At 34.2% G+C, this 27,936-nt stretch overlaps 1 protein-coding gene across 2 annotated transcripts in view; it reads left to right on the top strand.

The window, feature by feature from the left end:
• Positions 1-27,936, top strand: part of CSMD3 (CUB and Sushi multiple domains 3) — a 1,267,615-nt gene that overhangs the window by 258,647 nt on the left and 981,032 nt on the right. For both annotated transcript variants that reach the window (XM_062189471.1, XM_062189472.1), the window contains exon 4: positions 12,788-12,982. In XM_062189471.1, the coding sequence (XP_062045455.1) occupies positions 12,788-12,982 (195 nt within the window). The remainder of the gene's footprint in view (positions 1-12,787; positions 12,983-27,936) is intronic.

Raw genomic sequence — 27,936 nt, forward strand, 5'->3', positions numbered from 1 at the left:
CTATTTCTTTCTTTAAGGTTTTGTAATTTTCATCGTAGAGATCTTTAATGTCCTTGGTTAAGTTTATTCCAAGGTATTTGATTGTTTTTGTAGCTATTGTGAATGGGATTGACCTTAGCAGTTCTTCCTCAGCCATGGCATTGCCTGTGTATACAAAGGCTGTTGATTTTTGTGCACTGATTTTATATGTCATCATGCCATATTGTAAACATATCAAAGCATCACATTGTACTTCATAAAAATATTTGATTGTCAATAAAAATAAAATTAACCATAATTTTACAAAACCTTCAACACTGGCACAATGTCTTGCCTTCCAAATTGCATCATAGCTAGATTCCATATTAGAATTCCACACCCACATACTGTCATATGAGAATGGAGTGATGACATGCACACGATGCATTTTTTTATTTCTTTAAAACACATTCTCTGGAAGTTATTAGTGCTTCTCTGTAACAAAGAAAGAGGACATTATGGAATACAGGCAATAAAAGACCTAAGAAGAAAGCTTAATGGAATGTTTGGAAAGATGGCTGGTAATGGAAACATAGACTAGACATCTATTTTTCCATATACAGAAGATCAAAATGCTCTGAAACTTCTTTTCAGTAGTTGCTGCATTTAAATGTATCAGAGATTTAGACAATTGACAAAGTATGAAATTGACTTTTCACCCTACATGAAATAAGTGAGAGGAAATTATTAACTCTATTAAATACAAACTTATGCAGAAAACGAAGTAATCATAATATTTAGTGTTACAATCAATATCATTCACACACTTATAATGCTACCACTAAATATTTCAACCAAAATTATGGAATCAGTATGTCAAAAGAAGTATAGTTTGGATTGGTGAAGGAGAGAGTCAATCATTCTTTCACATTAGTAATTGGTAAGCAAATTTTCAAAAAGTAAGGATTAGACAATTGGACTAGTCTTTAAGATTTGGAGACTCCATAGTGAAGTGCTTGGGTTCCAGTTCCGGTTCTGTTCCCGATTCCAGCCTCCTGCTAATATGCAGTCTGAGAGGCAGCAGGCAATGGATCAAGTAGTAAGATCCCTGTCACTTATGTATGAGAACTAGATTGAGTCCCTAGCTTCCTGCATTGAGGGCATTTGGGGAATGAGCCAGCATATGAATTTCTCTCTCTGTCTTTTTGTCTCTCTCATACAAAGTAGTAATTAACATTTAAAAACAAAGGAAATCAATATAGATCACATTTTTTGAGAGAAAGCATATATCAGATGAAAAAAATTAAAAATAAAGTTAAAATGTCTTTAAAGACATTATCTGGACATTATCTAGCTGTTTTAATGTTGTAACATTGTTTCATTCCAGTTTCACCCTCTGTCAGTCCACTCAACCTACAGTGTACTCTCACTATCCCTGTGACTATCCAGGCATTCTATGCTTCAAGGTATTTGTAGTTGCAGTTTCATTTCCCTGGAATGTATCATCCAACTTTCCATTATTTTTTAAAGATTTATTTAGTTATTTGAAAGTCAGAGTTACACAGAGGGAGGAGAGGCAGAGAGAGAGAGAGAGAGAGGTCTTCCATCCGCTGGTTCACACCCCAATAAGCCACAATGGCTGGAGCTGTGCCCATCTAAAACCAGGGGCCAGAAGCTTCTTCTGGGTCTCCCACGTGGGTTTAGGGGCCCAAGGACTTCTACTGCTTTTCCAGGCCATAGCAGAGAGCTGTATGGGAAGTGGAGCTGCTGGGTCTCGAACAGGCACCTATTTGGGATGCCAGCACTTCAGGCAAGGGCGTTAACCCATTGTGCCACAGCGTCTGTCCCCAAACTTTCCATTTTTAAACATCTAATAATACAATAATTTTTAATATATTGTCTGGGTATCTCTACAACTTCTGCTCACAAATATAGTTTACAGGCTACTGAGGTAAAGGGTATATGTTGCATGCTGTTACATCTCCAGACCTACACCAATGTGTGACATGCAGCAGGTATCTAATAAGCAAATAACCATTAGATAATATCATGTGAGTAAATGAGCCAAAGAAAAAGATGCATTTCTAGCTTATAGTAAAAATCATTTAAATACTTTCAATAGCAGAAAAAAAGAACAACTGCCACTTTGAAAGCTAAAATAAAGATTGCATTAATTTTTTAGTGCACATGAATTCTTTACTGAAATTTCTGTGAAATAATCACAAAACATATTTTATCCCTGAAAACAAAACTTAATTGAGAAAACAAAGCAGAATACAATTACTGGTGTTCTCTTATGTAAGTTCATGTGCTTTGCTGTGATTTTTCAAACGGAAAAGTTAGGGAAGAAGAGTTCTGAGATCTGAGCTATTTTCTTGTCTGGCATTTCTTATAAGATTCCATTTCATTAATAGTTTCATTATGCAGAACTCACTTATTGTTATTCAGAAACAGTTTGGAGATATATGCCATTTTAGAGTGTGCATGCATAAATAAGCATATTATTAATAATCAATGGCAATTAGCACACAATACACTTCCTCTTAAATTTAATTATATGCTTGATTAAGAGTGTTTAGGTGCTTAATTAAAATAAGAAGGTCCAATGATACTTAATTCTCGCTTATATTCATATTACAATCCTAATAACTTCAGTCCTCACTCAATCCATGCATAGCTCCTATTAATTTTAATCAGAAGTATGCTTGCTCACTGAATAAAGCCTGAAATGCAATTGGGTAGGTCACATCAGGGAAAATTGTATGCAGCCTGACAGTATAAAATGAGGAAGAGTCTAGTGCAAGCAATTGAACAGAGAGATAATTGTCATAATTGGTTTCAATTAGTTTTTCATAGCTTAGTGAAGCAATTCTTATTGTACTATACTGTGAGCTATAACCAGTAACACAACTAGTTAGCATGATTAGTAGGAGTCAATGCTTAAAAAGGTAAAATACATTCTGAATGTTAAGATCTCAGTAAAGATAAACAAACTGAATAACAATGTAAATTCATCATTAGGAAAACTTTGCCCTTGTTAAATGTGACGTGTTTTGAATGAAATTAAATCAGACACATTCAACTGAACTCAAGGCTCATAAATACATATTTTTCTGAGAAAAATTAGTTCATGTGTAAATGGCCAACTTTTCAGTACAAAACAAATGACCATTAAATGAATGGTAGAATATAGTGATTTCAAGAAACTCACAACATAGTTAAAACCATAGGGAGTCCCTATAAATTAGCTTAAGTACACATAAAAATATCAGTAATGAGGATGGTAGCAAAAAAGAAACTAAAGCAATAAAAACTTTGTAGGTTACGTACAAGTAAACGGCAGGGTGTGGAATCAAAGCCAGGTTTATTTGATTCCATTAATGGAGCTTTTTCTATTATATTTCATTGTCTAAAGAAAGGGTCAACGGCAGGATGTAAACCAGCTGGAACAAGCACCTTAATTTGGTTTCAGCTTTCTTCCACACTTTTATTTAGAGCTGACTCTATAGGGAGAAAACCTTCAGCATTACGATAAAAAGCAAAACAGTATTCCTTGTAATCCAAGAAATTATAATGGCTTTGGTTTCCATTTCCCCAGAATTACTTCTCCCATAAAGATTACTGTTTTGTACATTATTTCCATATGGGATTCAGAAATGTTTTTAGTTAATGAGATTGAATTCCAAAAGAATAAATTGCGATTTCTCATATTTTCCTATCTTTCTAATTCTATGAATTAAGATAATTCTTCAGCTAAATAAATATTAGGAGCCCAGAATCAAGATGGAAAAGTTTGGACTTTAAAAATTGTACATTAGGGGCGAGTGCTGTGGCGTAGCGGGTAAAGCTGCCATCTGCAGTGCCATCATCCCATATGGGCTCCGGTTCGAGTCCCGGCTGCTCCACTTCCAATCCAGCTCTCTTCTATGGCCTGGGAAAGCAGTAAAAGATGGCCCAAGTTCTTGAGCCCTTACACCCGCATTGGAGACCCAGAAGAAACTCCTGGCTCCTGGCTTCCATCCAACCCAGCTGCAGCCATTGCAGTCCCAGCAGATGAAGGATCTCTGTCTCTCCCTCTCTCTCTGTAATTCTGACTTTCAAATACATAAATAATTTTTTTAAATGGTGTCCAGTCATTGATTTATGGGGATCTGGGTTGATTCCAGACACATGAAGAAATGCTCAGGAGCATCAGAATTCAATTTTTCGCCAATCCAGCTTCAGCTAGCACTCAAAGGCCATTCCCTAGGGGAGAATACAGCAAAAATATGGAAAAAATCTGAGTCCTTGATGTCCTGAGGGCATAGTCATTCTTTCTAGCCTAGAACAATCCAAGAGTTACAGGGAAGGAAGACACTGCTATCTTATTTAACTGTTTCATTTTGGGGTTGCTTGGTAGCAGTTACAGTTTAGCACTGACTCTAAAATGATTAATTCTAAGTCTCTCCAAATTAAAACCCTAAATTTCTCTTGTGAAGTTTGATTCTGTGTTTCCTCAGATATATGGTGTGCCATTCAAGATCACCTGTTTTGCCTAATTTCCTTGACCAATCTTGCACATTCTATGGATCCTAATCTATTAGCCTCTTCTCTGGAATCTACTCTAGTTAAAATCCTCCTTATTTTATACAATAGTCATCCTTTTCTGTAAGCATATGATAAGCAAAAATTATTTTACTTTAGGTTACTGAATAAATTTTATTTTTTTTTATTTTCTAGAAGGTCATATTATGCACATCTTACCTTTCTAACTGAGATATAAGTTCCAAGAAGAAATAAACAGTGTCATTCTTTGTTCCCTTTTGAAATTTATGCCTCAGACTTCCATAATTATTTGGTGATAGATTAATTGCTAAAATACAAAGGCATCTCTCACTCATCATATTTGATGAATATATAACACAGTAAATTATCCATGATAAGTTTAACACATCTTTTTAAAGAAGTAAATTACTTTCATCCAATTCTTAATTCAGATACGTGTCCCAATTCTGTCATAAGGGGAAGAGTCTATTCATAATTTCCTATTATTTTGCATCAACTATCAAAAGTTACCCATGCCATATGCAGCATTATTCCATTTTTAGTAACTTTAATGTGAGTATAGCTACTAATATGCCTCCCTTCTATATTTTATTTCCTTTCCTCTGATAATCTGGTAGCTGTACAGGATGACAGTTTCTAATAATTATACTTTTTCAAACTCCATGATATTTCCACCTTATTATCTTAATATATTGGTAGTTAGATAGTTTAAACAATGAAAACATATTGTTTTCATGAATTCATTTTGTGGATTAAGATTTTGCACAAAAAAAAGGAGCACAGGTATTTGAAGTTGAAAGAGGATTAACTGCCTATTTACAAGGTTCAATTAATATATTGATTAATGGCTAGTCTTTGTACAATGTACAAGGTATTTTCTACATTGCCTTTGACCAGTAGTCTTGATCTGACTCTCAAAATGTGCTTTTTGTATTGCTATTGGACTGTGACTATACATTCCAATATCAAAAGAGAATTTTACCTAAGTAGCATACATTTTTATATTTTTCTTTTTGCACTAACTCTTATTTCAAACTTTATTAGAAATGTGAAGGTACTTCAAAGTGTTTGGGAAAATCGAATAAAAATTTGTTATTTCTGTGAAAAAAATTGAAATTCAATAATAAGAGGAATCTTCACAAATTTCATGGAAAATGAATTTTATGAAAAATTCATGCATGGACTTCAAATTTTTTTTGCATCCAAACATGTTTTAATTCCATTTCCAACAACTTTTGAAGAATCTTTGTAAATTGAATCTAATATTTTTGACATCTATATAAAAACAACAATACATTTTTTACATGCTGCTTGAGATACATTTTAATCAGTGTTCATTTCCCCCTAAAATCAATCTAGTAATTTATTTTCCTCCTAGGCAACCCTGCCAAGAAAGTACTAGTTTACACTCATTTCTTTTCCATTAGCCAATAATTAAATTGGCCAACTTTTCATTAAGTTAAAATAATAACAACAAATAGTGGTTATTTGCCCTATTGATTATCAGAACTTTTTTTGAAGTATTAGGATGACTTCCAAAATGGCAAATATAGCCTCTTGTTTCCACCATCTCTAGCATCCAGCTGAGGTCGATGGCATAACTAGTAGTTTAGTATGCCTGTGGATAGAAAATGCCTTACAGAAGTAAATGCATTTTCATAGCAAAGCAGAATTGAATGACATAACTATGTAATTTGACCTATATACGATGACGTTTTCACTGTGATTGAATCATAATTATGACAAAATAATTCATTATCTACTATAACTGCTCTACACTATAGGTTCTGCTCTATTGTTTTGTATTACAACACTTCTATAAACTCTGTGTGATGATCATTTTTGATATTTTTCTACTAAAGTAGGTAACTTTGTTAACATAAAAATCCTTTCTTGCTTGCTTACAACACAATGTATTAAAATCTTGATACACAAAGATGAATTAGAGTCCCTGTTCTCAAGCTGCTCATAGTCTAGTGAAGAAGCACATTTACAAAGAAATACCTTTTATTCAGTTATATGCACTGAAAGAAAAGTCTATGGGGACCTGCTATGCAATAAGTGATTCAAAATATTCTCAAAATGCTTGTAGAAACCAAAGTCTCCAGGTGAATTCTCAAACTACACGGTTATATTCCATGTGAATTAAATGGTTTTGTGTCTGTAATGAAGAACATTTTGTATCACTAAAAAAAAGATGGGAAACTGTATTAGTCTGTGAAGTACTTTAAAGTCTCAGAATTAGAGGTACTAGGTGCAAAACATTTCCCTTCAGCTTGATGTTAAACTCTTCTAAATTATTTTTAATCATTTGGGAAATAAATCCTGAGATTAATTTTCTGTAAGAAGTACAAACAACTTGATTTCACTTCCCTTAGTAGATATAATTGTACAATGTTTTAAAGCAATATTAACTGATCTCAGTAGGATCATGTTTCATCTATTTGATGGAATAATTATATGATTCTCTACTCAAGTAGCCCTTTTATGCTTTATTTCAAATTTTCATTCCAGTTTTCAAGGTCAGGTTTTCTTCCCCATTATTTACAAAACATCTTGTCTTTACAACTGTACATATGTTCCCCACAAGTTGTGGATTTTCTTAAGCCAAGGCTGCCTCAGTGTGTCTTTTAGTATAAGTCACCCTTGTTTCTCTAAAGTGCTTGACAGACTTTTTTTTTTCATTTATTAAACTTTTATTTAATGAATATAAATTTCCAAAGTACAGCTTATGGGTTACAATGGCTTCCCCCCTCCCATAACTTCCCTTCCACCCGCAACCCTCCCCTTTCCCGCTCCCTCTCCCCTTCCAATCACATCAAGATTCATTTTCAATTCTCTTTATATACAGAAGATCAGTTTAGTATATATTAGGTAAAGATTTCAACAGTTTGCCCCCACATAGAAACACAAAGTGAAAAAAATACTGTTGGAGTACTAGTTATAGCATTAAATAACAGTGTACAGCACATTAAAGACAGAGATCCCACATAATATATATATTTTTTAAATTAATTAATTTCCTATGCCATTTCCAATTTAACACCAGGTTTTTTTTTTTTATTTCCAATTATCTTTATATACAGAAGATCGATTCAGTATATAATTAGTAAAGATCTCATCAGTTTGTACCCACACAGAAACACAAAGTGTAAAAATACTGTTTCAGTACTAGTTACAGCATCACTGCACATTAGACAACACATTAAGGACAGATCCCACATGGGATGTAAGTACACAGTGACTCCTGTTGCTGACTTAACAATTTGACACTCCTGTTCATGGCGTCAGTAATCTCCCTAGGCTCTAGTCATGAGTTGCCAGGGCTATGAAAGCCTTTAGAGTTCGCTGACTTTGATCTTATTCCGATAGGGTCATAGTCAAAGTGGAAGTTCTCTCCTCCCTTCAGAGAAAGGTACCTCCTTCTTTGATGGCCCCATTCTTTCCACTGGGATCTCCCTCACAGAGATCTTTCATTTAGGTCTTTTTTTTTTTTTTTTTTTCCTTTTCCATAGTATCTTGGCTTTCCATGCCTACAATAATCTCATGGGCTCTTCAGCCAGATCCGAATGCCTTAAGGGCTGATTCTGAGGCCACAGTGCAATTTAGGACATCTGCCATTCTATGAGTCTGCTGTGTATCCCACTTTCCATGTTGGATCCTTCTCTCCCTTTTTGATTCTATCAGTTAGTATTAGCAGACACTTATCTTGTTTGTGTGATCCCTTTGACTCTTAGACCTATCAGTATAATCAATTGTAAACAGAAATTGATCACCTGGACTAGTGAGATGGCATTGGTACATGCCACCTTGATGGGATTGTATTGGAATCCCCTGGCACATTTCTAACTCCACCATTTGGGGCAAGTCCGATGGAGCATGTCCCAAATTGTACATCTCCTCCCTCTCTTTTTCCACTTTTATATTTAACAGGGATCACTTTTCAGTTAAAATTTAAACACCTAAGAATAATTGTGTGTTAATTACAGAGTTCAACCACTAGTACTAGAACAACAACAACAACAACGACAAATACTAAAAAGGATAAAGTATTACATTGTACATCTAGAGTCAGGACAAGAGCTGATCAACTCAATTTTAAATTGACTCAGTAATTTGTTAGGAGTGACTGGTGCTGTGGCATAACAGGTAAAATCGCCACCTGCAATGTTGGCATCTTATATGGGTACCAGGTTAGTCTTGTCTGTTTCAACTCTGATCCAGCTCTCTAATGTGGCCTAGGAAAGCAGTGGAAGGTGGTCCAAATGCTTGGGTCCCTGCATCCATGTGAGAGACCTGGAATAATCTCCAGATTCCTGGTTTCAGATCAGCAGCCATTTGGGGAGTGAACTGGGGGATGGTGAACCTCTCTCTCACTCGCTCGCTCTCTCTCTCTCTCTGCCTCTGCCTCTCTGTCACTCTGCCTTCAAATATATAAATAAATCTTTAAAAAATAATTTGTTAGGAATAGAACAGCAAATTCAACATAAAGGGTTTGTACATATTACATTTTTAGTGCAAAGTCATCAGACTGAGTTTGTAGTGATATGAATTCACCCAATTGCCAACTCACATTTATTAGAGTTTCAACCACAAACAAAGCTCATGTCATAGATTCCAAGAATAAAATTCAAGTGGGGCTTCTGTGCATAAAAGTTTCTTTTATTTGCTTTTATTTGTATTTTAAAATCTTAGTAAGTGCTCAACCAACAATTTGATGAAAATAATTTTAAAGTACTCCCGCCACCATTTCAATTCTATTTTAATCTTTGGATTATGGCATATGAAATGAGAATCTTTCAGTTTATGTAATTGCTTTAATGTACCTACCTAAAACTTCAAATCAATATATTAATATCATCTACTGAAAAAAGGCAATAACTAGTCAATTTAGTAATTCCACTTCCTTTGTAATTCTTTGCTTCAATAGCACACTAGGGTAACAAGCAAAAATTGGATATCTTTAATGCATATTTGATGAATATGTGTTCCTTATATCCCTGAAATTCAAATAGTTTGTGGCTGGTAAAAAATGATGCCTAAAAGTTAGTTTATCCTAGCTTTTCTACCCTTTTATTAAGCAAAAGTTGGTTTAATTCATAAGTTCAAATAGGTCGCAGTCTAATTTTTTTTAAAGAAGACTAAGAAAAGAATGTTAAATCAGAAGATAGAATCTTCACAGTAGGTTATGCAATTATTAAGCTAATAGTGCATCATTCTTGGCTCTCTTAAAATTGACATGGCTTAGAGAGAAATCTCAAAAGGCTGGTTGGGTATGTGTTGTGAAATAGTAGGTTGAAACTCAGTTCAGTTTTACTCCATTTTCAATCCAGCTTCCTGCTAATGTATGCTGGGAGGCTTGGGCCACTGTATCTGTATCAGAGAATCAGATGGAATTCCTAGCTTCCAGCATCAGCCTGGCCCAGCCCTGATTGTTGAGGCGTGAACCAACAGATGGGAGATATTTTTTCTTTCTCTCTCTCTCTCTGTCTCTGTTTCCCTCCCATTCAAGAAGATAAAAATAAATGAAAATAAATATTTTTAGATGTCTTAGAAGAAAAAGTAGAATTCATGGGCAATAACTGAAGAATTTGGATGTATAAATCTAAATATGAAATATCTTAACTCTCGTTATATGCTATTCAGTCTAAAAGATAATGCACAGACATTCTTATTTATTAAGATAATAAACAAGCAAAAATTATCGATGGGAATTTCCTGCATGTTAGAACCAGTTACATTTTGGAATTATCTTCTTGGAGTTTCATTTTGAAATAGCTTAAATTTTTATCAGTCTATACATTTAGAAACAACTGAGCTACAATGCAGGAGATTAGGTAATCTTAAGATTCAACACAGTGTTCATTCCTTTCTTCACCTGATATGTGTTCCATTTTGTGCTGTAATACTTTGATCTAGGTAGCATCTATTTGTTAATTTATATCAAAGTTAAATATGAGTTTAATAACCATTTATAACTCTCTTTATTTCCATACCTAAGTGCTTCCTGTGAAATAACTGGGAAACTACTATTTTCCTAGATATATAACTTTATGATAATTGAAGTCTCAACCCTAATTATTTTTTAGATGATGGAAGGGAGAGAAGTAGATTGATTCTAAGGTCAAAATTGGTAGTTTTATTAAAGTATTTCCTTTGTTATAATTATATTCAGAGGACTGAATTCTTATTCATTTTATGAAAACTAGTTAACCTCAACATCTCTCATAGCAAACACCTGATCCATGAATGAAATGAATTTTCCAAAATATTTAGTATGTCAGAATAAGCTACTTTTGAATTCAAAACTTTTTTAATTGTTTAAAATTCACAGATACTTAAAAGTTTTAATAGAAATATATGCCTTGGTGAAATTAAATTGAAATATTAGAAATAATTATCCTTGGATATTGACATTTCAAACATTTTACAAATGTTATGATGTCTTGATGAAATTGCCACTGCTTATAGAAACAAATTATATTTAATAAATATTAGTTATTTACTTTTATATGTTAGAGATACCTAAGATGAGTGTTTGAAACTAAGTGTAAATATTTTAAACTCTAAAATAGATCACAAGTTCTACGGATGTTCTGTCCTCCATAATCTTTCATCAATTAAAATGACCTGATATTTGAAATGAATTAGTATCTTTCTTTAACATTGAAAATTTATAAGGCAAAGAAAGATGCATTAAACACACCATTTACTATATTCCCATTCATTATGCATAAAATATACAAATGTTATCTCTGTGTATAATTATTACACATTTACAGACAATGATCTGTTGTTTAAAATTGCAGTTACACAATATGAACCATTTTGTACTTAATATTTTTACATAATATTGTCATTGATTTCCAGTATTATACTAGTGTATAATAATTGCTTGTTTTGATAATGCAGTAACAATATTGTATAGAATTTATAAAACAAAATGAAATGAACACAGGACAAAATGCACATATATTTCCTTATTTGTAGCATAGTGTCATTTTTAAATTCTATTTTGCAAAATAGAACAGAGCTCCCATAAGCCCTTAATTAGCTTTCCTTAGTAATATCTACTCAGGTAACCATAGTACAATTGTGAAAACTTCAAAATCGGTATTTTATAATGCTATTAACTAAACTACACACTTTACTTAGATTGGAATACATTTTACCCTAACATTACTTGTGTTTTTATGGACTATTATTCATAGGATAAAGGTTATATAATGATTTATATAAAATTTAGAAAGTAATACAAAGAAAATTAATTTATACCTATTCTGTGCACTCTGCTAGTTTTGTGCATATTTTATTTGCTTTAAAGATTTATTTTATTTATTTGAAAGACAGAGTTACAGAGAGAAGTAGAGACAGAGAGAAAGGTCTTTCATCTGTTGGTTCACTCCCCAGATGGCCATAATGGCCAGAGCTGTGCCAATCCAAAGCCAGGAGCCAGGAATTTCTTCCAGGTCTACCATGTGGGTTCAGGGGCCCAAAGACTTGGGCCATCTACTACTGCTTTCCCAGGCCATAACAGAGAGTTGGATCAGAAGAGGAGCAGCCGGGATTAGAACTGGTGCCCACATGGGATGCTGGTGCTTCAGGCGAGAGCTTTAACCCGCTGTGCTACAAGGCCAGCCCTGTGCATATTTTAAATGAAATGGATGTTCTGAAATACTAGTTTAAAAAATATTATATTTATGCACTCATTTATTTTTAGGAATTAACCAATTAGAAACTGGAAGAGGTAAAATATTATGATATATATGTGTATTTTGCATATCACTACTTATACTACAGTTCTTATACATTGAAGATTAAACAAATAGAGCTGAAATTCTATCACACCTTCTCTAGCATCCAATTAAATGAAAAAGAAAGTTATAACTCCAAATATCTATTTTTCTAGATGCCATGCTCATTGTTTTGGATTAAGCAAAAGCATCAAATACTGGGGAGGTTCTCATTACTGTCTTGATAATGTAACTTTGAGGAAGCCACATAACTGGTACTTCCTTCAGTTTTACTTTACTGATTTCAAAGCTTTCTATGAATACTAATATAAAATTGCTAAAGTTGCCCAGCACAAGAAAATGAATATTTATACAGTAAAATATATCTTCCCTTCCCATATTTTACTGGTACATGTCTTGAAATAGAAGGCAATTCTTTTTTTGTGACTTTTCAACAAAGGATAAAGGATATACATATAATTTTATTAACGTAAAATATTAAAATATGTATTGAAATAACTAAAAACTCTCTCTTTCCTCCTGTTCTACAGAACTGCAGAGTAGCTCTTGTGGAAACCCTGGAGTTCCACCTAAAGGTGTTCTGTATGGTACAAGGTTCGACGTTGGTGACAAGATCCGATACAGCTGTGTTACTGGTTATATCCTTGACGGTCACCCTCAACTCACCTGCATAGCCAATTCAGTTAATACAGCCTCCTGGGATTTTCCTGTTCCCATCTGTAGAGGTAACAGCGTTTTATTTTATATTGAGACCAAACTTGTTCAACACAATGAAGGCATTTTTAAAATAAGAGTTATAATCAGTCAGTATATTAAGATAAAAAATGTTACTTGTTTCTCACAGAATCTGAAGCATATGTTGTTATGATGTTTAGAAATTTGATTCAGGCTTTCAACATCGTTATCTTACTTTCATTGAGAAATATTGACTGGATCTCTGACTCACTTAAAGAATTCCAGTAGAGGAATTAGCATGGGTATTTATGAAATTAATGATGTTGTAACATTCAATATTTGTACTATAAGAATTATTTATTTTATGGTGAAAACACAATAATATATTTAATGTGAGATTTTACCCTACTTATACCTTTAACAAGATTCTCTGCCTCAGTGATAAAAGAAGACTCACGGGTAGGAACAAGGGTAGTTTATTATTTAGGAGTAGTACAAGGAGCTAGTGTGTCAGATTTTGTGCCAGTTCCCCAAGACCCAGTTCATATAGAACAACAGAGCATGTGGTGCCTACATTCATACTAAATGGTGCCATAAGAGATGACTCCTGAGCTTAGGAACCTGATTCTCTTATAATGGACCATAGCACACCCACCCTTTGTTCTGGAGGGAGCCACTGTGCTATTTCCTAAGGCTATAAGCAAACCTGTCCTTTGTTCTGGTGAAAGACACTGTTTGAATCCTCCTTGGTGATTTTCGATACAAACATCTTTGAAAATGGAGTCTGATACAAGAGCAAAATGAAAAGTAGAAATTCTGCACACAAGATGTGCAGAAATCTGTCAGGGCCATGAAGAACTGTCTCTCAAGGCAATGTGTGATGGAAGGGAGGGCATGTATGAACCATTCTGATTCCAAAGCTTGAGCCTGTTACTGCTTTGAAACATCATAAAAATAATTTGCATCTCTCTTTAAAAAGTATTTTTTATAAAAAGAGGAAATGGAGTAATAGACATGAATTTGCCAAAAGGCATATAGTCAGTATTTTGTTTGTGTGTGTGTGTGTATAAACCCCCCAACGCAAAAACACTTGTTAAAATATTTAAAACCATAGCAGGTTTTGGGTGCAGCAGTCAATATGCTACTTGGGACAGTGTTACCACATATGGAAGTACTAGAGTTTGAACCTTGGCTCTGTTTTTGATTGCAACTTCCTGCTAATGCACATCCTGGGAGGCAGCAGGTGCCAGATTCAGCCTGGTGCTTTTTCAGTTGTCCCAAGCTTCCAGGCACCTGGGGAGTGAACCATTGGCTGAAAGATCTGTGCACACACATGCACCTGCCTTTCAAGTAAACAAAAATACAAATTTTAAAAATACTTAAAAATATTTAACATTTTGAAACACACTAAAATAGAGGCTTATGACATGTAAAACCAAGAAGCATTTAGAAGAAGTTTCAATGGAGCATTCTCAATATTATCTGAATATTAATCTCTGTTTTGGGGCTCTTCTACCTCAATACAGACAATAGACTTTAGAATCAGAAAGACCTTATTCTGCATGCTGATTTGCCATTTACTAACGAGAGCCTTTAAGAAAAAACTGCTATTTTGGAAACAATTCCTTTAGCTATAGTGGTATGAAGAGATAAGGAAAGATACCAAAACAATACTGCTAAAAGTTGAATGCAGTAACATGCACCAAGTGTCAGGCATATCCTAAATTATTTAAGTTAGCTCTATCATCCACCTATCCTTAACATGTTACTATATCCTGCTAAAGAAACGCTAAATGGTCAACAAAAATGAATTTGAGATGGATAATATCAAGTATCCCTCTATCTAAGACTAACACTAAAAGCAACACTTCTATTGTTTTGTTGCTGTTTCCATTTTGTATCCCAGTTAAACTATATTGCCAGAATATATACCCCCTTTTTCCCATTCCTCATTCCCAGGTCCTTGAAGCTTATTTCCTTTGGATTTCAATATGACCTTTATCATTTTTCATCTATGATAAAAATGGCATCCGAATTTTGCAAATGATGCCTGTTTAACTTCAGTCTTGCAAGCTCACCTTATCTTTGATTCGGTAATAATGCTAATGAATAACTTTACTCATTCAATGTATTTATTAATGGTCTACCTTGTGAAAAGCATTTTTCATGTGATGAACATCAATATATTAAGAAACAATCTGGTCTTCAAGATTTTGTGGTCAGTGGGCCTGCTGTAATATAATCAATTACAATAATGTGTGATAATCGCATCACTAGCAGAATCCGTAGAATATGCTGGGTATCTTGCTAGGGAAGGTATTAATGTCTCCCAATTGAGTGGAAGGAAGTTCAACTAGGGACAACATTTTAAAAGATTTCATAGAGCACGGCTAAAAATACAGACTATATAGAGCAAGAATATTTTGAATGAGGCTGTAATTCATGTAGAAAGTACAAATTTTCATTTCCAGCCTCAAAAGTAGTTCTCATGTATTACTAATATTCATTGGCTTGGAGTAGAAGCTAAGTCATACTTTATAGAGCATATGATCTAATTTTCTAATTCACAATCTATCTCCCACTAACCAAATTTTTAATTAAAACTTAATAGAGTACTATGTGTGTGGTTGTCATTCATTTCAAAAGAAAAAATAGGAGACTACTCATTCCGTTCCGTGTCTTTCCTCTTCTGTTTTTGCCACTTGATAGCATACTGATTCTTTAATTTATAACTTTGCAGGGGGCTGATCACTCCGAAATGATCTGCTTATTACTTCTCCTGGAGTTTACATAGAGTCTCCTTGACAAAACCTTTGCTTTTAAAGAGCTTTTTTATTCTACTTAACAATGATAGTTTAATTAAGAAAAAAATGAACACCACATCAAACTATAGGGTATAATGCACGACTTTTTTGTGTTTGTTCATGGGGTGAATGAATTTTATTAACACCATCTGGCAGTATTTGGAAAAGGCAGCTAACTGCATACTGCCTATAACAAGTGAAGCCTAATTCCTATGCCCTAAGTCTGCAATGAAAATACCTGGTGCTCATGTCTTTTGTGCACACCCACTTGACACACATTTCCTTAACATTTATTCCCACTGAGCTTTTATGTGGCCTCAGAGTTCTTCTCAACTCAGTGCTTCTGACACTATTTACTAATGTAAAGCAGTTGGCAGATAAGGTAACATGGATGTACAATTCCTAGATTAAACATTTTTAAATTCACAAAGATATGGCATTTTCTATATCATTGCAGGGCAAACTAATAAAACTGTATATAAAGAGAAACATTATTAGAGTGTACTTAAACCTGGGTTCACACACAAATTTAACAAACTTTTAAAGATTTATTTATTTGAAAGGCAGAATCACAGGAGAATGGTAGAAAGAGAGGAAAAGGGGGAGAGAGAGAGAGAGAGAGAGAGAGAGAGAGAGAGAGGAAGAGAGAAAGAATAACCATACCAAATCTTGGAGCAAAGACCTCCATCCGGGTTGGTCATGTGGGTTGCAGAGTCCCATGTGCTATTGTCATCATCTACTGCTTTCTCAGGCACATTAGCAGGAAGTTGGATCAGAAGCTAAGAAGATGTGGGCTGTGGGATATGAGAATCCCAAATGGCAGCTTAACCTGCTGTGCCTCAACACATGCCCCCTCCCACCAAAATCTACAGTTGATGAAAGAATACACTAAGATTCAGGGAGTAAGTCACAGCATATTTAAGGTCATATTATGAATGTATCAATGATGGATAAATTAGAAAAATAGTATAGTTTTACATTGTCTTGATGATTTGTGAATATTAATAGTAAGAATAAATCTCTACTCCTAAAGTACAAAATGTGATACTGTAATTTCCTGAATCACAAGGACAACAGAGTTAGTGGTAAACTGTTATACACCAAAAAAAAAAACAGAACTCAAATGTCCTGTTGAATATCAAAATGCCATAAGCCATGCATTAAGAATTCTTTATGATTGCTTATTTTTTATTTTCAAACATGTTATTTTAGATATTATATCAGAAAATATCTTACCACAAACTTTGGGTATCAACACCAGGCTTTCCATTATTATGTGAGAAACACTATTCAGGCCCTTTTACTTTTACTGGCCCTCATTTCCTATAGGTAATGTCTCTTAAGTATATTTGATACTAAGGATGAAAACATTTTGTGAATGTCTTTTAATAAGCAAGCAGACTAAGCATGTAGAACTTGGTAACAAGATTATATTTTCACCTCAAAGCCTATAGAAAAATTCCAGGGATGTAAGCCCATAAGAAAAAAATTACAAGTGTGTTTTCCTGCTGCTTATCCCACCCTGGAAACACAAGCTATTCCAACAGCAATCAGGCCAAGACTCAGTTGCCCTCTCTTGGACCTAATCTTCTTTTGGAAATTTCACTTGTTGATTAAATGATGCAAGTTTTCTCATTTTATTGTTTTAGTGGTATCCAGCAGGATGGAAAACAGGTCACAAGAAATGTCTTTAAGGACAGAAGGTCTATTAGTTGATCTGTTTCTGCGGTGTCCATTGCATCAAAAATTGAATTTTTTTTTTAAGGGAAAGGGTTTATTGGGGAACACCTAACAGACCATAGTGAAGGGGCGGCGAAGGAAAAAGAGAAGGAGACTGTAAGAGAGAGAGAGAGAGAGAGGAGGGAGAAGAGAGACGAGAGGAGGAGAGATGCCAAGAGGGGCCAAGAGAGCAGGGAGCAGAGCCAGGAGAGCACTTGTTCAGGAACAGGCCCTTTTAAAACTTCACCTGAGGGCGGGCAGGGAAGCAGAAGCAGGGAATCCTATTAGGATGGGGGTGGAGCCTGGCTCAGGTAGCTGGGCTGTTCGGCCACCTGGCTAAAACTGCACCAGTTTCCTAACATTCCCCCCTTTTGTTTTTTATAAAGCAGGGTTTGTATGGGGTTACATTAGACCCAAAAGTCCAGGAGGAGTAGAGGGATGATGATCTGTCTTTAGAGCTACTTCCTGCTGACATGGGGTGATGAGGTACTCTTTGCTGGCATGGGGTTATGTCTCAGGCCGCTGTCTCCTGGGTGGGGAGCCGAGTATATTCCTATAGCAGCATTTGGTTGACCACCTGGTTGTTGAAGGCCTTCGTTTGTTCCATTATAACTTGCTGTAAACACTTAGACACTGTAGTATAAAAGACAGAGTTGAGAATAGTAACCAATGATCCTAAGAGTAGCATTAACCATTTCATAGAGGAGAGGAAATGGGGGTCTCTGGACCCTTGTGGGGACAGTTTGATGGATGTGGCTTAAAGCTGGTCCCAGCCAACACTGGGAGAAAAGGCCACTTAGCTTTTATAGGTAGTTGGGCTTGTCTGTAGAGAAATTCTGAACAATCCTACAACATTAAGTGGGGAAGAGGACCATCAGTACACACAGGTTGGGAGTAGAGCCATTGGTGGTAGAGTAGAGGCTATGGTTACAAAAGAATGAGGCCCAAGTGGCCTAGATACAGAGGACACAGTTGTTATTAGAGAACCTAAGAAAGGTGCTAAGCTACAAATAAGTTTTCTGATTGAGAGGCAATTAGAACCTGACAGAAGGGGCTTGATAATAATCAGGTGGGCTTTAAAGCGTTGTAAATTATGAGGCTCAGACTCAACTATCTCTTCATATAGTCTACATCCTAAGGGAGGTGTGAACCTCCTTGGGAAGGCACCCTGTTGACTTCCATTACCTAGCTGGCCTGAGAGGAGAGCTGGCCAGGTAAAGGCAGGTGGCAACACCAACAGGAAATATACAGTTCTGCCTGCAGTGTTACTGACCCTATTTGGCCATCTCCTCAGCAGCAGTGGTCACCTTGGAAGCTGGGCCAAGTGAAGGGCTTTTCAGCCTAGAGCCAATAAGATCTGTGGCTCTGACCTGGGAGTCCTTCGACTTCAGGGCAGGTCCATTTCCAGTGATCCAATTCGGCTGGCAGAGCTGCCAGGGCTCTTCATAAGCTGACCTCTGCTGAAGTCCAGGCTTACCACATTGAAAGCCACTGCAGTGGACTGGCCTGTTGGGTCTCCTTGAGGGCAGATCACTGTACAGATCAGCCATTAATAGGCCTGCCACCCATTGATTCTGATGCCTTGCTTTCTTTTCCTCCTGGTTTTTGTTAAAGCAGACCAGAGGATACAAGTCAAGAGGGTGCTCAAGTCCCATGGTGGCCTAAAGAATAAGTCTATAGTCACAGGCATGTTCTGTAGTAGTTTATGTTGAGGCAGACAATGCCCATGAGGAAAACTATATTTTCACTTTAAAACTTTCTTTCCCTTTGTTTTGAAAGGGAGGTCTTTTCTGTTTACTGTTTACCTCGCTGGTGGCAAAGTAAATCTAGCTAGGAATTATAATTTTTACTAGTACTAAAACAGTATTTTTACACTTTGTGTTTCTGTGTGGGTGCAAACTGATGAAATCTTTACTTAGTATATACTGAATTGGTCTTCTATATATAGATAATTGAAAATGAAAAAAAAAACACCTGGTGTTAAATTGGAAATCACATATAAAATTAATTAATTTTAAAAAAATATCATGTAGCATCTCTGTCTTTAATGTGCTGTACACTGTTATTTAATGCTATAACTAGTACTCCAACAGTATTTTTCACTTTGTGTTGCTATGTGGGGGCAAACTGTTGAAATCTTTACCTAATATATACTAAACTGATCTTCTGTATATAAAGAGAATTGAAAATGAATCTTGATGTGAATGGAAGGGGAGAGGGAGCGGGAAAGGGGAGGGTTGCGGGTGGGAGGGAAGTTATTGGGGGAGTGGGGAAGCCATTGTAACCCATAAGCTGTACTTTGGAAATTTAGATTCATTAAATAAAAGTTAAAAAAATTGAATATTTTTACTTATCTTGGATTATCACAGAGATTAAAGAAATTATAGTGAATGAGATAATATTTTTGCAATATTAGTATAATGGTTAGCCCATGGAAGCTGGCAAAACTTGCTAACTGTTTCTAAATACAGAGAAGTGTTGTATATAAAAATAGCATGTGTAAGTAATAGCTATCATTTATTATGTTATATTTATGTTTTCCATATTTTAAAATATCTGTCAAGTTAAAAATGTTCCTGGGGCTCCAATATAACAGAAACTAGTTTTAAAATAAGACAGCAAAAGTTCTAGAAAGAGTTTCCTGTGGACTAATAAAAGCCTTGGCTTGTTTCACATTCTGCCATTGAGAAAATACAGAACCTTACTCTAGATATTTCATTTATAAGATCTCAGTTTTTCATTTGTATAAGTAGTTCCACCTATTTTACACTGTTAAGGTAAAGATCATATTAGTGAATATATGTAAAATACTATAGTATTTAGCAGGTAATAATTACCACCTTATTTCTATCTATTATGGCCAAAACAGGACAAACACGCTAAGAATTATCCATAAAGATGTGTTGTTTAATAGGAAAATAGCACTGAGACATGGAGTGCTTGAAAACTGATAGCAAAAGAGAATGATGTGTTTCAGTTATAGGACCTCACAGGCAATGGAATTAATTTTTCTGAGTTGTAGCAATCGAAGTAAACTATAAGTCCCACATTAACCTAATAAATTAAGTTGGTATCAGCAAGTAATATGCATCATGAAGAAAATGTTTCTCAAAGGTGATATAGCATTTCTAGTTATTTATTTCTGGATGTTTTTAAACTTGAGGTTATATTCAACAATTAAGTTCATATATATTTAGAATTCAGTACTCACAAGCCACACTGCTAAGTACAATAATGGAGTCTGTAGATCTCCAGGCTTCACAAAACTCACAGTCTGTTGACTATGGTAGCTATGTACTTAAAGGATGAACTAATTGGTGATCTATTGCCTATATATATATATATATATATATATATACACTCTAATTTCATGCAGAAAGATAGACTGTATAAGCAATATGTACCAGCTTTCCATGTGTGTCTTATTTTCAGAGAGGAAAATCAGAACTGCCCTTTCTGACCATGTAATCACTCTGTGCTCTGCTGCAATAATCAGTCATAAATTTAACATTCAACTCACACATTATTTTCCCTACTTTGCATTTGTAGATTATGTCTTTCTCCTTTCATGAAGTTATTTATGTTTCTATTATGCATATAATAATTCAAAATTTTTATTGGCTTACTCCATTGTTTAAATGTTTTCATTCCCTCATCTATCATCCTTATTTTAACCTATTCTATTTCCTTGCACTAAAGAGAGAATCGTTACATCTTTATGAGTTATAATATTGCATGCTATGATAATATATTGTTAATTTAGAGTGTTCTTTTTCTATAATGGAATGATCTTCACGTTTCTTTTTCTGTGAAATTTCCACAAAATAGCTGATGTGTATTCTTAAAATAAAAAACAAAAGTTAGTTACTTTTTCAGGCAACTAACTCGTAATTGTCTATGTAAATTCTGTGTGACATTGGGCCATATGCTTCTAAGAAGACTTTTGTTTATTTGAAGTATTTTTGCTTATATATTTTGGCAAATACATATTTAAAAGAAATTTTTATTTTAGATATCCAGATTGTATAGGAAAAGTTATATTTTTAAAGAAAATATACCAGATAGCGTAATAATGTTCCCAAAACAAAAACAGAAATTTATGAACTTAAAAAATATTCATTTTTAACACACGTCTACATTCTATGACATGTACAAAGAAGGACAAATTATATTTTCTTGGTGTTCAAGGATCATTCATAAGATTATATAGGACCTTGACTTAAGAAAAAAATGGTGGAACATGCTTAGTTAAAAATATATTGACAGCTTCAAAATCCCCTATGGTGAAATAGACTGTTCAGTGCATGACAAGAGTCTTGAAAAGCAATCATCTAACTTCCTGGTAGCATAAAAACTCAGTGAACCACGGCAATGACCATCTGGTATTCTGTCTTTCTTTGTAAAGCCACCACTCTAAAGATGAATTAAAATACTTTAGGATAAATTAATATAGGAAGGAAATTGATAGCCACCGAAGACTGAATATTTTAATGGACTAACCCTTTGTTGAAAGCCCTCTGTACTTTGTGCTAAAAAAACACAATAATAAGAATTTATCTGAGTTATTCAGGAAGGACTTGGCAAATTTTTGGTCTTGGGCTCTTTCTTCTCTGTGTAGCCTTATTGGTCACCAATTAATGTGAAGATTGTATGTAGTTGAGTCAGTGCTGAGAACTCTTACATGCAGTTAATTATAGAGAAAAAAATCTAAATCTTGAAGCATGAGTGCCTTCAAAAACTCTACATTTTGGCTTAATGTGCTAAAAAAAAAAAATCTACTTATTACTCACTGTTCTCAAAAATCTAAAAGCTTCCTACCATTACTCTTTAGGTTTTTCCCGATTACCAATCTGACACAAAAGAAAATAAATTTTATTTTTATTACATAGTTTGAAGTATATAGAGCTAGCTCTCAATATCTTAAATCCTGAAGTGATCTTCAGTGTTTTTCTACAGTCTTTGTTGTTCTTACTTTTCTGCACCAATTTCTCTTATTTTTGACCAAGGCAATTTTTTCTTCATTTACTTCTTCTTATACTTGTTTAAATCACCATAGTATTGAATGTAAGTTAAAATGTTTAGTTATTCATGTTAAAATTATAGCTAATTTTAAAAAATTCTTGATGCAGCATGATACATGTAGAAAAGTAACAAATTTAATTCAAATAAAGAACAATGTCGAGAAAATAACTGAAGGAAAGTAAGATAAAAAAAGAGAAAGATTAATATACAAAATTCAGGTTCATAATTCTTACATTCTTGTTAGATTCAGAATTAAATTTGGGTTTTATTCGTTTGGCAACCAAAAAAAATAAATAAAAGAAAGAAAACCTAAAAATCTACAAACAAGGTTAGGTCATCATTTTATAAAATAATTTGTAATGTAAAAACACACATTCACAGAATGAGAAATTTCTTTTACAGTACATTATTGGGAAAACATAACATAGTCTGATGATCTATATCTTTTATAATGTAAGTATTACAAACTAGGGGAAATATGGTTCCTAGGGCTGCATCAAATACTGAAGCATAAATGAAGCCTTGATGTTGAAAAGATCAAGTGCTGTATTTATAGAACCACTATAATCAAAACACAGTACCTAAATCACTGGCAAAGTGCAAGTGATTTACAACTTGACTATCTAGATTCAGTTCTAATCTAATCTTTGGGTACTTAAAAATTTGAGTATCTTTTCAATAACCTGAAAACACAACCAAAACTTTAATGCTTCTCCATCAATATGATCTTAATTTTCATTTATACATTATCATCCAATGTATGCCTAATTTATAAAATAAGCTACTTTTTTTTACATTTTCACATTTACATATGAAATGCAACATAAAAACAGTTGACAAAGATTTTATTCATAGCACTAATATGTGGTTACATGTTCTTATAAACAATATTGCTTACATGTTAATGCTTAACTTTTCTGAAATTGTTATGATTTCATCTCTCATAACTGTTTCTAAAATGTTGCCTGCTGCTATTTGTATCTGCAATTAAAAATGATTCTAAACAATGGAAATGAGGTCATTATCAATGCAACTGAATATTTAGAAGATTATCACATTACAAAATACTACAATTGAATAAAAGTATTACTCATTTCATTACCCTGTTTTATTCAAAACACACCATGTTATGACTGAAATATTATTCATAACACATAAAATTATAAAATGAGATGTTGCTGTTAAGACAGATAATATGTTGATATTTATATTCTAACAAAATCTACTTAAATAAAATGTCATGGAAGATCAGAGGCAACTGAAAATTTTATCTTGCTGAATGTCAGATTAATCTTGATGGAAAATTGAAAATTAACTTACAGGTTCATGTTTTATTGCTTTCTTCCATTTTATTCTTTACATTTAATGAGTACTTTTGGGTATGGGATGCAATGACAGTTTTGTAAACATCTACATGTAGTAACCTATTTAATCTTCATACCCATGTTGTACAGTAGATGGTATATGGGAAACTGGAGATGGTTAAGAAAGTTTCACAGGTGGGCCAGTGCTGTGGCACAGTGGTTAAAGTCCTGGCCTGAAGCGCTGGAATCCTGTATAGGCGCCGGTTCGAGGCCCGGCTGCTCCACTTCCAATCCAGCTCTCTGCTATGGTCTGGGAGAGCAGTGGAAGATGGCCCAAGTCCTTGGGCCCCTGCACCAACGTGGGAGACCCAGAGGAGGCTCCTGGTTCCTGGTTTCTGATTGGCGCAGCTCTGGCCTTTGCAGCCATCTGGGGAGTGAACCAATGGATGGAAGACCTTTCTCTCTGTCTCTGTCTTTCTCTGTAACTCTCTTTTTCAAAAAAAAAAAAAAAAAACAGAACGAATGAATGAAAGTTTCACAGGATCATACTGTTTGTTTAAAGATGTATTTATTTATTTGAAAGGCAGAGTTACAAAGAAACAGAGGCAGAGACAGAGAGGTCTTCCATCTGCTGGTTCACTCCTCAAATGGCCTCAATGGCCAGAACTGGGCCGATCTGAAGCCAGGAGCCAAGAGCCAGGAGCTTCTTCTGGGTCTCCCATGCGGGTGCAAAGGGTCCAAGAATTTGGACCATCTTCTACTGTTTTCCCAGGCCATATCAGAGAGCTGGATGGGAAGTGGAGCAGCTGGGACTTGAACTGGGTGCCCATATGGGATGCCAGCACTGTTGGCTTTACCCACTCTGCCACAGTGCCGGCCCCTAGTATCATACTCTTTGGTTACTATATTATTCTAACTTTCCCACTGTCTTAATCACAAAACTTTCTCATTTTTCTAGTCTTAGCCTATATAAATGCTGCCATTTTCTCTTAAATAAAATCCAATGAACCACACAATCAAAAATTCTTAATTTTAGAAAAACCTACTCCCTGGGGCTACTATGTTCTGTTTTTCCTCTTTATTTCCATTCAACATTTATTATAAATAGTCTCTCCTTGTTTATTCTCTCTTCATCAAATAATTCTTCAACCTTTCAAGGTGCTTCAAAGGCTTAAAATAGAACAAGCATTTTCTAAGGCCAGGGAACAAATGTTTTAGTCAGAAATAATGTGAACAGAAATGTAAATGTTTATAGTTGAATAATGTAACATGTCACTTTGGGAAACTAAAAGTGAGTTGACTTTAACTGGTGGAAGTAAATACAGAGAAGAGTTGTGACAATTTTAGTTGAGAAGCTTTGGAAAATTTTGAAGATCAGACCAGTGTTTGAAACATACTCCCCAAACATGTGCAAGGCAAGAGATATATTTGAATTGTTAAGATGGTAACATTTTTTTGGACAATATCACAACTACTATTAAGCAAAAAGTAACGATCATAAAGGAGAGCAGCCATAGAAGGGAGGTTCATATTCTCTATTTCTGCACATATACAAAAATGTGCACAATATAGAATAATTGAGGAAAATTTCTCTTTTTTTTCCAACAATAACAAACACAGCTCCAGATCATTATAGTACATGTTTTAAGTATAATTCTAAGGATTAGATATGAATTACTTATTTTCTTTAAAAACTTAACAATAAATTACTTCGATTATTCTCCCTATAGGTATCAAAACTGAAGTTAGTAGAGGTTTGAACAATAAAACCAACTGTGAACATACATACTGGAAATGGAATTAAAATCTGGCCACCAGAACTCTTTTCATAACATTTTATAAATTTAAAATTTCCAGTGATGGTATTTTTCCCATGCATAATACCTTGAACTCACTGAAACAAGACTATATCAATCACTTGTCAAGACGAAATGAGTTCACTATGACTGTCTTTGACTTATCAATATTTGAGCATCTAAGAATACTCAGTGGATTCCCATTAGCAAAGAACAATTTGAGTGGTTATTGACATCTACCTTAGTGATAAGTAAAAATTTAAGAATATTCTGCAATTGACCCTGAGACACTGCAGCAAGAGGCCCTCTGTAATTCTTTCTGGTACTATCTTTCCTTCTTCATAAGTTTTAGAATTTTCAGCGCATGATCTCATTTGAGTCCACATCCATTCCTGGAACATAACATACAGTACTTGTATCTTATTTCAGATGACCTCCTTAAAGATTAAGAAAAAAATGTCTAGGTAATATTCAGAGACTAGATGTAACAGGGCATGGGCAAGACTTGTAATTTCCTTAACAACATTCAATAATCTGAATGGGAAAGTTTTCAGTTGTTTAGGAATAGAGAGTAGAGTAGCAAAATAGAAAACATCTTTAATTATTGCAATATTGCAATATTGCAATAAACACCTTGAATACTGTAGTCATCAATGTGTACTGAATTCAAAAAACTAATACCCCCATACCTACTCTACCAACTGAATTAATGTAATCACCTAATATGTATTAATAAGAGTTGCATTTTTAGAAATCTACTATTGATGATAATTTTAAATAAATTTGCTGAGTCTTCATAGGTTGAGCATGGAAGTAAAACTCACCAAGATTATTTCTCATATTATTATAGTATAATTTATAATTTTCTAAATTATATCCTTTTAAAATTTGTAAGACCAAAGTTATTTATATGAGGTTAAGAAAATATTTGAGTCCACAAATTTAAAACCGTATTATTTCTGTCAGTGACCATTGATTTTCAGAAACAGTGAGATGTAGTTTTCATACACAGCCATTTATAAAAGTGTCTATGACCATCATGCATTCACTCTCTCAAATGGCTTTTTGAGAGTTGTTTTTCATGACTAGTTTATGGCAGTTTATGGCATATATATATATATATATATATATATATATATATATTGAGTTAAGTGCTAGCAAGAGTAGTAAGGCCAGGACACTTTCACTGTGTTTTTTCATTCAAACAATAATGCAATTTATTTCCCACAGAGTTAACCGAGTAACCTGTAAGTGTATTTTCTATTATTTTGTTAGAACAAATTATTATTGAGGAGTACTTTGATCATCTAATGAGAACTTCTGTCTGTTTCATTGATTTTTTTTTTCTTAATTAAATTTAGGCTAATTCCTGCTTTGTGGATAATTCAGCTCAAGAAAGATATTATAATGGAAATCTATGGAGATGTTTGAGATAAGGTATTTCAGTTCAGGTAAAAAAAACTAAGAGCTTGAGGAATATTAAGATATCTTGAAAGTTTTGCATTTTATTAATACATTAGAAATGAACTAATTATGAGTTGTTAGAATAGGCAAGGTCACACAATAGTACCAAATAACCCTACAATTTCAGTAACTTCACAAAATGGTAGGTTATTTCTTGGGCAATGGTGTAGAACAGGTAAACTCTGCTTACCACAGTCACTGGGGAATTCTGGAATAGAGAGGCCCCTTCTTAGACACGTTCCCTTGATTGCTGTGGTAGGAAACAAACAAATGAACAAACCTCAAGTAGTAATCAGTCACTTATTTTTATGTTTTGATAAGGAATGCCACAAGGTATGCCTATTTATATTTCAATGATCAAAACAACTCATGTAACTATGCTTTGTACTTTAAAAAGTGCTGAGCTGTATAAGCCTACCACAAATCCAGATGAAGAAACAAAATTGTATACATCCAACATACCAACCACATGACTTTAAGGAACAGATGTTATATATAGAATTCCTATGAAGGAATTCTCCTATAATAAAAAAGAAGCATAAATATTGGCCAACAGCTAATATTACAAAGACGCTTATTTATTACAAAGATGTTTAAATAATGTGTGGGAAGCTCATTAGAAAATCATTCCAATTTTAATAAGATGATATGGTACAATGTTCTTAATTTTTGTCCATCACTTTTCCTCAGTGCTAATTGCTCAACATATAATAAATATTTCCATATCATTGGTTTTATAGTATATCTATTTACAAGGTTATACATATGCATATAGGTATATATACATATATCTTTTCATAGTGTAATATTTTACATCCAGTTCCCATAGTGGTAGTTATAAAGACTCTTGAGCTGGGGTTTGCATATATACTCTGGGATAGGATTTTTGACTTTT

This window comes from Lepus europaeus, chromosome 4, assembly GCF_033115175.1.
Source record: "Lepus europaeus isolate LE1 chromosome 4, mLepTim1.pri, whole genome shotgun sequence".
In the NCBI taxonomy this organism is placed as follows: Eukaryota; Metazoa; Chordata; class Mammalia; order Lagomorpha; family Leporidae; genus Lepus; species Lepus europaeus.